At 37.4% G+C, this 15,923-nt stretch overlaps 1 protein-coding gene across 1 annotated transcript; it reads right to left on the bottom strand.

Annotated features, from left to right (window-relative positions):
* Nucleotides 1–10,312: 10,312 nt before the first annotated feature.
* On the bottom strand, nucleotides 10,313–14,841 carry LOC125262007 (CD48 antigen-like). Its single transcript, XM_048180564.1, has 5 exons — nucleotides 14,677–14,841; nucleotides 11,423–11,746; nucleotides 11,219–11,278; nucleotides 10,781–11,041; nucleotides 10,313–10,655 (listed from the first exon to the last, which is right to left on the bottom strand). The coding sequence occupies exons 1-5, from the start codon at nucleotides 14,723–14,725 to the stop codon at nucleotides 10,516–10,518; spliced, it is 834 nt and encodes a 277-aa protein (XP_048036521.1). The 5' UTR covers nucleotides 14,726–14,841; the 3' UTR covers nucleotides 10,313–10,515.
* Between the last annotated feature and the right edge of the window lie 1,082 nt (nucleotides 14,842–15,923).

Here is a 15,923-nt window from a genome sequence, read left to right as displayed (position 1 = left end):
GCTATTTTTGATTTTTTTTGTGTGTGTGTGGCAAAGTTGGTCCCAAGAACTGTGAAATTTGACTGTTATTGGTACCGACTGATGAAATTTTGGTATAGTAATAACACTAATTTAGATCATATTCCAATCGGATACAGAAATAATCAGATTTGACTGACAGTGTGAACTTTGCCTTTAAAGCCAATGAACCTGCTGAACTGTGAGATGCAGATTTTTCTTAAGCACATGTACAGTTCATAATATGAACAAAAAACACAAGTGCCACATTGTAGAGGCAGGCTATGATTGGTGTTTCCAGTTATGTGTGCAATATTAATGAATCAGTCAATGGACAGTGTTCACGCTATCTTTGGATGAGATACTGTATGAAACATTTATTTCTTACTTTTGCAAGTGCAAAAGATTAAGATTTCTTTGTATTTTAGTGTAAGTGGGCAAAAATTTGTAAGTGTAAAAATATTTGCATAAATTTGTATCCTAAAATATTTTCTTGTCAATGTTTGACTGGTGTTTTCTCATCTGACTGGTTAAATGCAGTCATCAGCTTCACTGTCAGAGTAATATATCATAAAAGTTAAACAAACAATACACATTAATTTATAGTGTGTACAGTTTAAGATGACATCATATATTCATGCAATACAAATGTATTTAAATTTAAAAGTGTACACGCACAAAAATCTGATTGATACAGATTGAATTTATTTCATGAAAATGTGTATTTACACATTCACTACAAGAATTATGTTAAAGGGGTGGTTCAGTTGTTTTTTTTTCTAGGCTTGATTGTGTTTTGGGGCACAGTTTAACATGTCTTAATGCTTCGTTTTTTTGAAAACGCTGTATTTTTCATATATTTTATCTTTATTCTACACTTCTGTTTCCACTGTCATATGAAAGGTTCGTTTGACTTCCTGCTTCTATGAAGCCACTCCCTCCAAAATACGCAATGTGCTCAGATTGGTTAGCAGGTTGGTAACTGGCCCAGTGTATCGTGATTCGCTGACGCGTCCGGAAACGCCACGCCCCTTACCATCCGTTGTTACGCGCTTAGGTCGAAATGTAAATAATAGCGCCTATATTGCTGTATCAAATTGAGCCGAATCAGACCCAGATGAAGAGGAAAATGCAGAACCTCTGCAATCGCGTCTTTTAAGGTAAGTTTATGCGTGGTATTTCATTTAGTATTTGTGTCAAAGTGTTTAGATATGCTGTCACTGCTGTTTGTTAGCTTTCAATATACGGTTTTATCCTGATTAAAGCTTTACTGTAGCCAAACACATGACTAAGTAGTCGCATTTTTGTAAAGGTATCGTTTAATTTATAGCATGAACAACTGTTTGTCTATGAACATAGAAGTTTGTTGCACTAGAATTTAGCTAACGTTAACTGGCTAGCAAAAACGAGTTGCTCTTTGTATATGTCCTTGATGCATTAAAAATAGCAACAGAACTATAACATTATGTTTAAAAGACAAACAATAAAATGTATTTACAGTTTGAAGCCAATAAACAGCAGCTTCTGCTTTTAAAGTGGGAACTGCTTCATCTTTCAGTAAAAGTCTTTGTGTAAATCCAGCATTAAACTCGTGTAGATTCTGGAAGCTGTCTACAGCGCCGCATCCAGTGTAGAAAATATCACAGATTATTATTATAATGGGTTCTATATCTTTTGATGCGTCGCGTCGTGCCGCTCGCGTCTGGTGTACACAACTCTTCTGCACCACATGGCCTCGCCCACTTTGTTGCGTGTTCCCGGGGGCGTGTTTATGTTAATAGCAAGGGTTTATGATGTCACCAACCCGGGAAGAAGCTCGTAGTAGTCCAAACCGCCCATTTTTGTAGGCAATAAACTGCCATAACTTTAAAAGACAATGGCTGCATCCGAAAATGAAATTGCTGGAAAATGGAAATGGAAAATGCTGCCTTCTGAGGACACATTTCTGAAATGTAGTAAGGTAGTGACAAGGTAGTAAGGCATCAAGGCACGTCCGAATCCAATGTTAGCTTCACTTCCTGTCTCATGAGATACCTTCCTCAGATCGATTTTTGAAGGAAGCATAGATGTATCCTTAGCTGCCTTTGATATCCCACAATCCTGTGCTTTCCATTCTGTGACAGTTGAGCTAGAAAAATAAAGATGGTGTGCGAAAGTTGCGTTTGCTGTTCAGTTTGTGTATAAATGTACGATTTTGACCAACATATTTCAATTTTGATATCATTGCTATCGAGAAAATTACTACTGTAATAATTAAATATTTGTTTAGTTCTCACCAAAGCTGGCACTATTTTGCTGTAGATCATTAAACTGTTACGCTGCCTCAGAAGTCTGTCCGAAATCAGTTTCGTGAGGTACCTTCATGCACAAACGCTGCCCTACAAGTCATTCTCTTATAAGACAGCGAGGCACCAAGACAGCTACCTAGGTTTTCGGACGCAGCCAATATCTCCGTTTGCATTGAACTTTCAGCGCTGTAACTTTGCAGATACTGTTTATGCTCAAGCAGCAACATTACACACTAACTAAAGTTAAAAAAGTGAAATCGCATTGAACCACCCCTTTAATATTTACTTATGTGCTGGTATAGATGTTAATAATTTACATTTTTTATATATTCAAGAAGCACAGTTATTCAACTTATGGTATTGTAAAGGCTACAGGTTTGATGTGTCAGAGATGAACAAATGCTTCTACAGCTCTGATCTTCAATCAGATCAACACATTATGATGTACCTCAGGATATGGATATATTTGTAGTATTTATAAAAGAAGGGAAAATAATTTATCTGAACTTGGTTATTTGGCAAAAACAGACCTACTACCTGATGTGTAGTAGATCACAGTTAAAGCACACGTCTCCTCACTTAATCATCACACGACACCACTCTTAGTTGCATGCAAGCAAACCACTTCCTCATGATCTACAAAAACTGGCTCAAGAACGTCAATGCATAGTAATGCATTAGTACAACAAAAACCACATGAGCAGTTTCACAAGACAAGCTCGGTGACAGACAAGAAATCACATGGACACATCATTACTTGATTACACCAGCATTCACTATCTTTAAGTCATTGTGTTTTGTAATTGTTTTGCCTGTTTCAAATGAGTATGATACTGCTGTTGTTGTTTTTTGTTCAATCAGTTATTCTTTTTAAAGAATGTCACACAGTTTTTTTTTTTTTTGTCAGAATTACCTTTATTTCTTGTGAGAAAATACAAAATCCAAAAGGCCTCCTTTTGGCCTTCCAGTCTCATGCTGCCCCATCAAACAGACCATGTGGATCAAACTGGTTTTTATAGCATTTGCATGCCCCTAATTGGACTGAACCAGTTTTGTCTGGGGGAAGAGGAAATAGCAGCTGGATGATTCTTTGCATTTCTGTTCCTTTTTCATTTTTATATGGTGTGTTTAAAGGGGTCATGAATTGAGAAATCAACTGTCTACGTTATCTGTGCAACATTAGCCATCTCTACTAGTGTGTTGATTCCTAATGCTAGGAATATAGTTATTTTCAACAATGTTTAAGTCTCAGTTTAGCTTTATTTATTTGTATTCGCAATTTCACTCTGGATTCTTTGGTAAATCAATCGCATTTCAGGCTTTGCAAACAGACTTTTACAATATGGACTCGACAGTAAATGTAACAACATGTAAGTAACCGTGTTCATTCTAATGCCTGATTTGATATTAATGATTCATGTACAGTCAGACCTTCTTTGTGTGTCAGTAAATCCAACCAGTGACTAAACGCTCAACTTCATGTTGTTTTTCTTAGTAGGATGAAAATAACCTGTTGTTTAAACGATGATTAATGTAGAAAGTGATCAAAGAACGCTCCCTTTACAATCACTAGAGCTGTCAATCAAACAATGCGAGTTTATCAGTGACTAAGTTCTGGACTCGTGGCAAAACTCCCATTTTATTCAACGAATCTTTTAATTACATTGCGTTTGCACTGTTAGTTATGATGAAAGCATTTGTTAGTGAACAGAGATTGAGTTACAATGACGAGATCACTGCTTTCATGCGATCAACAACATGTCTGTGATCGGCTACAACAGTGTTCATCACTACTACCTTTCATGCCACGATCTGAATATAATGCTGTGGATCTAAATAAAATCAACACTTTTCATGATTAGTTAACCTTAGTGAAAATCAAGAAAGATGAAAACTTAGTGAAAACATGCTAAAAGTTTGAGAGAGTAATACTTAGCTATTTCATATACAAAGATGTTAGCCAATCACAGCGGGCGGGCAGGCAGGATAACAAAGCTCAGAAATGTACACAAGGGTGAAACAAGACTTTGCAATGATGTGTGGTGAATGAGAGTCTTTTATAGTCCGGTTAATGTGCTGCAGCTGGGTGTGGTGATTAGTGATTAGTGTGGAGTGTGTGCAGGTGACTGGCAGGGAGGTTTATGGGAATTGGAGTCCAGGAAGTTACAGGAATCGTGACACAAATCAGAGGGCTGAAATCAGAGTAGGAAAATGCCATTAGTTTCTAAATTCTGACAATTTTTTATATAAAATGCATACTAACATTATAAGTGCACCCCAGGAAACATAATACTCTATGTAATTTTTTTTCCCACCTCATGGTAATAAACCACCTCTTTGGGATCCACTAAACCTCTGACCAGCTTGATTGTAATTAATCCCTCTGATCACTGGGCCATCTCTTACAAGCAGAGCAAATTATAACAGGATGTACAGTATCACAAGAATTTACCTTTCGATGCCATATGTGCCATATGTTTAGATAACTGGTATCTAAAGTTTTCTAAATCAGTGGTAAGGAGTACTGCAGTCACACTGGAAAAAAACCTTCACATTTCACACACTTTAGTGTGACTGTGTTGATGGCATTTTGTGGGGAATTCACCCATGAGAACAAAAAGGGAATAACACAAGAGGAAAGACTTCCACACAGTCCACTCTGTCTGTCTCTGCCTAACCATACTTAAGATGATGATACATGGGGCAACTTTTTGAGCAATGTTGCTGGGCAATGTTGCCGTCAACAGAAAACAGAAAACGGACAGTTGGCAGCAACCAATCAGAGAGGAGCAAATCTATTGTCAATCCATTAAATACTTTATTATAAACATTTGTTAGGCATTTTATTTAAAATTTTTATTAAATATAAATGCATTTCCAATCTGATTTGTGATGGGAAAAGGGAGAAAAATTAGTTTGGGAAAGGTGGATTCGAACTTTTGTTGTAAAGCTACTTTCATGAGCCATACTCCCAACGGCCTACACCATTGAAGTTACATGTAACATGTTTTTTTTTTAGGATTTAACTAAAAATATTCTATGGCTAAATTACATGCCTAGGTACATTAAATTTGACATCTGTTGGTATTTTAAGCATTAAATTAGGTAAATTTGCTGTTTTGGGTTGACACATGACAACTTACCAGCATAAAAAGATGAATATGTTCACTCTCCTTTCCTTCGCTACACTGCTGATGAGAGGCCGCCATCTTGTTTGAATTTTTCTGAACTCTTCAAGCTGGTCACAAGATCGGCTGCTAGCATTCTGATTGGAGGATCTCAAAAAAATTGCATCCTGCACATCCGGTTAGCGAGGTCAAAAAACGCATTCTGATGACGGAAGTGATGTCTCGCGCTTTGCTTCAATGAGTGCGAGAGATCACTTCTGTCATCAGAGCACCATCAGACCTCACTAACCGGATGCTCAAGGCAGTTGGACATAGTGGTGCTTTAGAGGTAAAAAAATTATATAAATACTGTTCGGTTTCTCACACAAACCGATCGTTTCGTACATCAATGTGTTGTCACTGTTACTTAATGGTGGTTGAGCAAACGCACGATGAGGTAGAGTAAAGTAAAATAAGTCTTTACTTGATAATCCACAGGGAGAAACACAGAAACCAGAGCAGAACAAACACCAACACATTACATCCATAAACGAGACCCGACAAACAACTGAACACAGACAGGAACTTAAATACACTGGCACAAACAAGCTTAACAAAGGGGTGTGGTCCAATGAGTGTCCATGGTAACTGAATGTGGCGGAAAAAAGGAACACGTGACAAATGAAAACAAACAAACTGAAAGTCCATGTGAACGGGATCATGTGACAGTCACGAGCCGCAGTTTTTAATTTGGATTTGTCTGTGCATGTTTTTTTGACTCTTATAGAACTGTAAACTTATAGACTTATAAAGTTTCCACTGACACGCATTATACGACTGACAGACTGCAATGGTTAGAGTTAAATCATCGTTTGTGTTCTACTGAAGAAACAAAGTCACCTACATCTGGGGGTAAGCAGATAAACATAGTTTTTGGGTGGACTATCCCTTTAACAAATGAAATTAGCTGGAAATTAGCTGGATTTCTGATGAAGTGGTTTGGAGGAAAAGTTGCGCTTATCCTCATTATCTTTGAACATCTAAAAGACTTACCCAATTCTTTATCATTTACTTATTATATTAGTCTTTTTTTGACAGACCGCACTGAAAGCCACCTAAAACCTAACTTTACACCTGAAATACACTCAAAACCTACCCTTATGCCTGAAACACACCTAAAATCTTCCAGAAAACCTACCATTACACTTAAAAGGCCTTTCAATCAGAAACCTACATGCAACAAATAGGGGTTTCCAGGGTGACACAGGGATGGGGAGTCACCATAGATACATCATCTATACCCAATAAACAGGAGAAAAGTCATTTTAAAATATTTGGGCCATATTTGGCATGTTACATGTAGGCCACTCAAGGCTCACATACATTTTGTCCAAGCCATAAGATGACCTGCAGTCTTGCATCATTGCCTGAAGTGACCCACATCCTTTTGGTATCTGGGCCAAGAGCTACCACACTATAAAACAGGAAAAGGAAGTCTGCGGCATGAGACAGAGGGCAATATGGCAGTGACCGCACTTGGGTAAAGTTGGTTTTATATTCGCACATTCGGACTTCTGATAAATTCAGACTTTCCAATAAATGTGCAATAAATTAATGTTTGTGAATTTTAAGCAGCGACATGATATTGACAACCAACGATTGTCAACTTACAACATTTTTCAGACACGGGACAGCAAGCAGCAGTTTCACTGATCTTTTACTGATATGAAAACAACAAAAAAGCAGGCTCTATGAGTGACTCGCCCTTATCATGCTCTCTTCCATGCAATCACAATGCCAAGAGGAAGAGGAGGGGACAGAATAGGAAATTAAGTTGGCTCATGATGACATCACCACAATTAAATGGGAAAGCACTCACATTTCAATTAGGCAGTTATATCAGGTGTATGTAAACAAACAATTTTGTGTAAATTCTAATAAACAATATATGTATTTAACATACATATATGGTTTTTCTACTGTTTTTGTGTGTGTGGTAACCTACTAATTAGGAAATTAACAATTATATTTTATTAAAGGGGTCAGAATGCCACTTTTACAAGACGTAATATAAGTCTCTGATGTCCCCAGAGTGTGTATGTGAAGTTTCAGCTCAGAATACTGTACAGATAATTTTTTAAAACATGTTAAATTTGTCACTTTTTGAGGGTGAGCAAAAACACTGTTTTTGTGTATGTCCCTTTAAATGCAAATGAGCTACTGATCCCAAGAACAGGGCGGAGCTTCAAGAGCTCCTGTTTTAGCACGGTGTCAGTAGCGATTACCTCAGGCAGGTTCACTGAAAATGTCAGAAACTGTTCAGCTTTTTATGTTCAAACCGAAGTTGGACAATGATGGAGAGACTCAGGAAGAAGTGACAACATGTAGAATGCAAGGTAGTATACATCCTGAAGTAAACTTTGAAACGCTCGGGATAATCACACAGCTCATGTGAGATAAGGTGAACTCTCCTTCATCTCTATGCAATCTCGGGATTGGATGGACCCAATATTTCCTCTTTCTTTTTCTCTTTTTAAGAAGAGAGAGGACAACGGATTCATACTCATCGGACTCAGTGTGCAAAGGCCTTAAGTGAAGAAAGCGAGCAAAGAAGTCAACACGGTACAGACAGAAGGCTGTTCTAATTTTATGTCATCTTACCTGAGCATTCAAATGCACAAATATTTTCACAAGTGGTTAAGCAAGTGCGGTTTTGTTTGTGGTTTGTATATCTGCACGTCTAGTTTTGGTTTCCTTTTTTGAATTGACAAAAATAGACCGCCTGATACCTACTTATATAGACAGGTGTTTACTTAAGGCCTGATCACACCAAGAACGAAAATAAAGATAACAATAAATATAAGTTCTAAAAAAATCGTTCAAAATATAAAAGCACTATCCACACCACAGCTTTAACGATAACGATATTGTTTCAGTCATCAGACCTGTCATCCACTTTGAACTTCATTTCCCATCATCCCTCCTTTTACTCACCTGCACTCCATCAACAGTCACCACTGATCACCTCCAGCTGTCACTCATCACCTACACTGTTTATAAGGACTCTACACTCACACACACTCACTCTCTCTCTCTCACACTCACCCACTCACCACATGTGTCTCAAACAGCTCCTTAGCTTCCTAGGTCATGTCAGTATACTGTGTAAATGAATGTAGCCGACTCCCTGATCAGTGCCCTGACTACTGAACTAGGGAGCTGATTGAGATGCACACTTTGTCTAGTCTCATCTATGACCCTCGGATGTGCTCCTTTGATGTGAATTGCCTAAAGACTCCTCACCTGATGTTCGTCTCCTGTTATTTGAATAACTGGGATAATCAACGTCCCTGCAATGTCTCCCTCTGGTGGTGTGCTTATTCAGACAACATAACTAACTCCCTGACTGCTTTGGTGGACATAACAGTGGATTCGCATTATGATTGGTTAGATCGCCTGTCAATCAAACTCCCTGCGAAGAGTCAATTGTTAAATATATATATATATTATAATGTAATATGTCTTTATTTGTTATCTTGTCAATCAGTTGTGACCTCAGTTGAACCTTTGTCAGCTCCGTCAGTTTTTGTCAACATCAAAACATCAACTGAACTACATGATATTATGATTTACCTATGATTATATATGTGTAATATTAAAAAGGAGGGTGGAGAATTAATGAATTTAGAAAGTGTTTATTATGCATAATTACTCTAACCCAGGAAAAAAAAAAAATTAGAGAATGTATTTTTTTTCACTTGGCTCCTTTACTGAAGTTAATTAGCTGACTCTCAAACTGTACAAGTGGACCAACTTTCATGCATTTTCACACATCACAGAAGTGGAAACTTATTTTGTAGTCGACATTTCCACAAGGTTCCTGGCCAGAAAACGAAAGAGCTCTTTTTTGTCATCTACTCTCAGGAAGCCTTTCCAGTTGTTTGGTAACTTGTTTTTTTCATCCGCCCTTCTTCTTGACCTCTTTCCTCACTTCTGTCTTGGTGACAGTATAGTGACAGTTCATCAAGAGGGAAGGCTGCAACGAGAAGTAACTGAAAATAAATGCTTCCCCCTTGTGGACAATAACATAATAGACAACTCTGGTCCCAGAGAGTGATTGTAAATTAAATTAATACATGAAATATGCATGAAAAAAATGTTCTGCATCTTCTCAGATACTGCAAATTCATTTTAATCATTCTCACAACATCACTGAATTCACCATTAATATTCACCTGAACAGTTTATGATGTTGTATATCATTGTAATCCTTGACCACCAAAACATAGTAGACACATTTTCTGTGTTATCATGTTTGATTTAGGAGATGAGATACAAAATAGGAATATGTAGCCTAATTTGCTTATGGCAGAAAATTAAAATGGCTTCTTTGTGATGGCTTCATTTCTGAAATGGTTCAGGTCCCCAAACTGTTCAAGTGTACCATGTTTCATGAAAAAAGTTTTTATTCATTTTCATGAGTTTCCCAGTCCTCGTTCTTATCTGCCAAAGTGGTAACATCAAAATACCTAAATAAACTGATCAGCAATTTAGACTTTGTATTCGCTAAGAAAGATTAAAATCTCATTTGACACTTCTTCCCATAAATTGCAGACACTTACATTTTCTTACTTTATTACACACACTGAATATTCCTGTGTTGTCTGTAAAAGCACATCACTAGGGGAAGACTTCTTCTCAACTGATTAAAAAGGTTAACTCCTCATGGCTCCCCCTTGTGGAATAATAGAACATTACAGTAAATAGGAAGACAGTAAAAAAAAAAAAAAAGTACACTTCTATAATGAACTTAAAGTGCTCTATTTTCGTGCACTAATTTTGTACTTAATACACAAAAAATTCTTCTTTAGTACTTCTTTAGATAATCTTAAGAACATCTAAGTGTACTCAATGTGCTATTTTGAGACACCATGAAATATGAAATAATATCTCTGTATTTAAAAAATGTATTTGGTTACCACTTGTAGTATTATAACTAAATACATTTTTTAAATTACCTCAAGTAATAAATGAGGTGCTTTACACTTTAAACTCTTTACCCTGCAAACCTCTTTCAATATCAAAGTTCACAGCCTGCAAACTCTCATTAAAATATATCATCATCATACAGCAGCAGCAGCTCTTCTCCGAGACGAGGAGATCCTCACATGTTCAACCAGAAATAAAACAGTGGCGATTCCCACCAGACCAGACAAAACCAGTCGAATCAGAGCTTCAGTGACGCCACAATGATCCAGACAATCTGAAACAAAAGAGACTTATTTATAAACATCTTATGTCTTATGAAATGTCTTTGTGGAAAAACAGAAGCCGCACAGAGGTAATTGAGGCAGGAAGAGTGTTTTGTGGTAAACGTTGTTTTCGTACCCTCAGATCGTTGGCAGATCTCGTTCATGTGAAGACCGACGCTCTTGTTGCTCACTGGATTTTCAGCCGTGCAGCTGTAGATCTCTGAATCATTATAATGAAGCTCTAATGGTAAACTGAGTTTGATGCTGAGATCAGGATTGCTGGTCTGATTCACCATTTCACCCCCTTTATACCATGAGATGAACACGTCTCGATCATTTCTCACAGAGCAGAACACAGAGCAGAAATCTTCTACTTCTCCTGGCTGCTTCAAAGTGCCTGGTAGAGATTTGTTGTGTATAAGTTACATTTCAATGTTCAGGAGGTCTTTATTCTCAGTTTATGGCTTTAATGACTCTTAAATAAGCTCCTGCCCCTTTTGCCCAGCAATGATTTAGAGGTCAGGACCCTACAGGACAAGAGAGCAACTGAATAATCTGACTTTAAAAGACTCACCTGAAGATTGGTGCACAGTAACCAATGAGTTGCACTCAATAGCAGGTACAGAGACAGGTGCTTTAGGACAAGAGGAAATATATATATTTTTTTAATATGTCCATTTTCCAGAAACCTTAAGATTTATTCATTAAGTAACTTCTTTTATCTACAACATTATGGTATTAATGTAATGTATAATAATGTGCAGCAGCTGTAACTTACCATATACATTAACTTTGAACTTCTTCTCAGAGATGTGTAACGTGATGGTGAATGATACTTCATAAAGTCCAGAATCACTGGTACTGATATTCCAAATGGTCAGTGATCCACTCTCTTGATCAAGATGCAATCTGCCAGCAAATCTGTCTTCAAAACTGGTAAAAAGTTTTCCATTATTTATCTGTGCTATACGGGTGGTAAGTCGGCCACTCTTAAAAAACCACATTGTCTCAGAGTCTCTCTTCAGTTGAGCTCCTGTATGTAGAGTCAGAACGTCTCCCTCCATCACTGTCTTTACCTCTTCCTGATTACCATTCACGAGATCTGAAACAATATGAATACGCATTAAATATAGGTTATATGTTGTTGAATTGTGTTTGAAATTATTTGTTTCTTATTCTTCAGAAGTCAAGATAAATACAATTGTTAATTAAAGCACTCCTGACAACATTTTTGAAAATGTTAACAGGTTAACAGTAACTTCCCACACTATATACGGGGGTAAAAGATTTAACCAGACATTTTACTGTAAAATACTGTTAAATGTACAGTTTTTAGTTATGCACATTTGGCTTTTATGTTACACCTTCTGTTGTTTAATGAATGTTTATTGCATTATTTTAGTGTCATGTGTGATACCATGATGGTGTTTTGAGTTTGTGTGAATTGTTCTGTGCACCTTCTGTACTAGTGTAATTCAGCTTGTGGAAAGTCTACTTGTGATAAACTTCTTATGTGGCTTCCTCTTGCACCATTATGGTGGTTGGCAGTATGTTAAAGGTACAAAATAGATTTTAGTATCAGTGTGCATTGTTGGATTTGCTGGTTTAAATAGCAATTTTCTTATTTGTTAATTACAGTTATACTGTAAAATTTATGAGTTGTTCTGTAAACTTGTTTACATTTTTACTGTATTTTTACAGGATTATTCTGGCAACCACAGCTGCCAGGATTGTTTAATAAAAACAATGGTATTTTTTTTACAATGTGTATTTGAAACGTTCTATGTATGAAGGTTACATCTGTTTATTTGTACTTAAATGCTTTCATTTTATTTGTGCAGAAAAGCGTGCTAAAACCACAAACTCTCACCTGTTCTCAAGTTGTCATTATACATCATAATCTAATTCAACAACTTCCCCTCTCTCAAGATTGCATTCTCAGCTTTGATTCATACATTACATTTTAAACAATTACACCAATCCAAAGTGACTTACAAATGAGGAACATTGCTATTGGTCATAAATTAGATCTTTTGACGCACTGATCAGGCATAACATTATGACCACCTTCCTAATATTGTGTTGGTCCCCCTTTTGCAGCCAAATTAGCCCTGACCCATCGAGGCATGGACTCCTCTAGACCCCTGAAGGTGTGCTGTGGTATCTGCACCAAGATGTTAGCAGCAGATCCTTTAAGTCCTGTAAGTTGTGAGGTGGAGCCTCCATGGATCGGACTTGTTTGTTCAGCACATCCCACAGATGCTCGACTGGATTGAGATCTGGGGAATTTGGAGGTCAAGTCAACACCTCAAACTGCTGTGCTCCTCAAACCATTCCTGTACCATTTTTGCTTTGTGGCAGGAGCATTATCCTGCTGAAAGAGGCCACAGCCACCAGGGAATACCGTTTCCATGAAAGGGTGTACATGGTCTGCAACAATGCTTAGGTAGGTGGTACGTGTCAAATTAACATCCACATGGATGGCAGGACCCAAGTTTTCCCAGCAGAACATTGCCCAAAGCATCACACTGGCTTGCCTTATTCCCATAGTGCATCCTGGTGCCATGTGTTCCCCAGGTAAGAGACGCACATGCACCCGGCCATCCACGTGATGTAAAAGAAAACATGATGACCACCTTCTTCTGTTGCTCCATGGTCCAATTCTGATGCTCACGTGTCCACTGTTGGCTCTTTCGGCGGTGGACTGGTCTGCAGCTATGCAGCTCCATACGCAACAAACTGTGATGCACTGTGTATTCTGACACAGTAGCTCGTCTGTTGGATCGGATCACACGGGCCAGCCTTCGCTCCTCAAGTGCATCATTGATCTTGGCTGCCCATGACCCACTTTTGATAGATGCTGACCACTGCAGACCGGGAACACCCCACAAGAGCTGCAGTTTTGGAGATGCTCTGATCCAGTCGTCTAGCCATCAAAATTTGGTCCTTGTCAAACCCACTCAAATCCTTACGCTTGCCCATTTTCCTGCTTCTAACATCAACTTTGAGGGTAAAATGTTCACTTGCTGCTTAATATATCCACCCACTAACAGGTGCTGTGATGAAGAGATGATCAGTGTTATTCACTTCACCTGTCAGTGCTCATAATGTTATGCCTGATCTGTGTATATCCTTAACAACTACCAATACAAGTCAAATTTCTAAGACAGTAAAAACAACTACATTATCACCACATGCTTCATGACTTGCTAGGGGGGAAATCTGTGAAAGAAGGGTAAAAATTTATGTAAAAGTAACATTAGAGTATATGAGCAAACACTCCAATGTCCAAACACACACTGAATAGATGTATGGGCACAGTACGTGTTAACAGGTTGCAGTGTTTTAGTGATTGTTTGGTCTACTTCTCTCTTGAAGATGATTTCGCTGTAGGTGAGATGTCCTCTGACCACACAGGAAATATTCATCACTGCGGCCCCTGCTCAGATCATAACCCCTTCCGTTAAAGTGACGCATAGACTCACTTTTATTTTCATGGAACAACAAGAGGAACCCACTAAGTTTTTCCACAAAGACTTCAGCCATTTCTTCGAACTACTTTTGAATATAAGTGATTTGAATTAGAGTAGCCTACTCAAAACATGCTCTTATAATATTTACTTTACTGCTTGTGTGTCAAAGGTACTGAACATATCACACACTTACCTTCATGATTAACGGAGCATTTCTAGACTTACTCTATGAAACAACAGTGATTGTTCATTTTGATGTGTACAGCAAGGTTTATTAAACACATTTACTGTGAAAATTGATTGTCAAGGATATGTCACTTGGCCAAAAATGAAAGAAAAAAACATAGAGATCATAAAGAAACCAAATATATTAGCAGTAATATACATATATATTTAGCAATACAAAATATCAGACTAGAAGACTGCAAAAAATTACAAAATAAGAGCAAAGACCAACTACTGAATGTGTTTCAGCAAGAGAGCAACCAGAATTGAATTAAAATCTAATGAAAGAAAACAACAAACAATCAAAAACAATATGAGGTTTTAGATATCTTACCTTTAACACTGATGAAAAACACAATGAAAACCCACATCCTGATGAACATTCATCAGTTCGTGCCTTCTGTTGATGTCTCATCTGGAGCTCACTCGAGCAGTGTGAACATGTGACTTCTTCTCAGTGAAGATATTCAGTTTCATCAGGAAGTGATCAAGAAATCAGTTACACCAACTTTATTTGAAATGATGACAATTAAAAGTCATGTAAAAGTAAAACACAGAGTCTACAGGGTTCCCTAAATTAATTTTCACTTTTGGTTATTCCTTAGTATGCAACTAATATTTTGAAACCAAAACTATAAAACTGCATTTTCTCTAGAAATTATGACTTCATAAAGTTTTTACTAATTTCCATGACTTTTCCAGGCCTATATCATCAGCCAAGGAGGCAATATCAGTGCAGGTTAATAAAAAAAAATCAGGAATTTAGACTTTAAATTTAAACTCTATTCTCAAAGAAGTAATGCTCATATCTCATTTGATACTTCCCACTCATAAATCACATGACGCTTCGAAAATTTAGCAGTTGTGCATGTTTATTCATCATGGGAAGTCCTCTCAAATCCTCTCTTCACAGGTGTTGGGTCAGCTGAAGTCTTCGTAAGAGGCTGGATCCAAACTGGAGCTGACATGAATTCGCTCACGAGGAAAAATCTAAGATAACGTAAATAAATTATGGAGTGCCTCAAGGATCTGTATTAGGCCCTCTGTTATTTTCAATATATATATGCTGCCACTTGTTAATATTATTAGAAAACATGGAGTTAGTTTCCACTGTTATGCTGATGATACTGATGTTATATAAATAATCCAAGCTGGCAGAGTGTGTTAAAGATATAAAACAATGGATGATCATTAATTTTCTTCTATTAAATTCAGATAAGACTGAGATTACCTATTGGACCAAAAACCTGTAAACAGAATCTCTTAGAATACAATTTGCATTTAGAAGGATGTGTTACTCCATCCAGTCAAAGATGTAAACAGGGTAAAAATGTTACTGTAAATGTTATGACTTTCACCAAAATGACTGCATTTTTTTGTTCCATTATGAATTGTTTGGAGACCTCTTGTGGCGACATTAAGTAATTAGTGGATCATTTGCCTTGCCTGTGAAACCACGCCCCCAACCCCCAGCAGAGAAGTTTATCCGATGCTGAGAGGTGGTACGTAAAATGTGCTCCGGCGAAATTAGTTTTCTTTGTAACTCAATACTTGTTAATTTCCCAAATAATATTAAGATTA

This window comes from Megalobrama amblycephala, unplaced genomic scaffold (genome assembly GCF_018812025.1).
Source record: "Megalobrama amblycephala isolate DHTTF-2021 unplaced genomic scaffold, ASM1881202v1 scaffold551, whole genome shotgun sequence".
In the NCBI taxonomy this organism is placed as follows: Eukaryota; Metazoa; Chordata; class Actinopteri; order Cypriniformes; family Xenocyprididae; genus Megalobrama; species Megalobrama amblycephala.
This window is presented reverse-complemented; position numbering and strand designations above follow the sequence as displayed.

What these genes read in the sequence shown, in the direction of transcription:
- LOC125262007 (XM_048180564.1), bottom strand. Translation starts at nt 14,725, where the DNA reads ATGTTCATCAGGATGTGGGTTTTCATTGTGTTTTTCATCAGTGTTAAA. An exon ending in TACTGTGCACCAATCTTCAG is followed by an intron (nt 11,042 to 11,218) that starts GTGAGTCTTTTA and finishes AATCTCTACCAG; the next exon opens with GCACTTTGAAGCAGCCAGGA. An exon ending in GATCTGCCAACGATCTGAGG is followed by an intron (nt 10,656 to 10,780) that starts GTACGAAAACAA and finishes CTTTTGTTTCAG; the next exon opens with ATTGTCTGGATCATTGTGGC.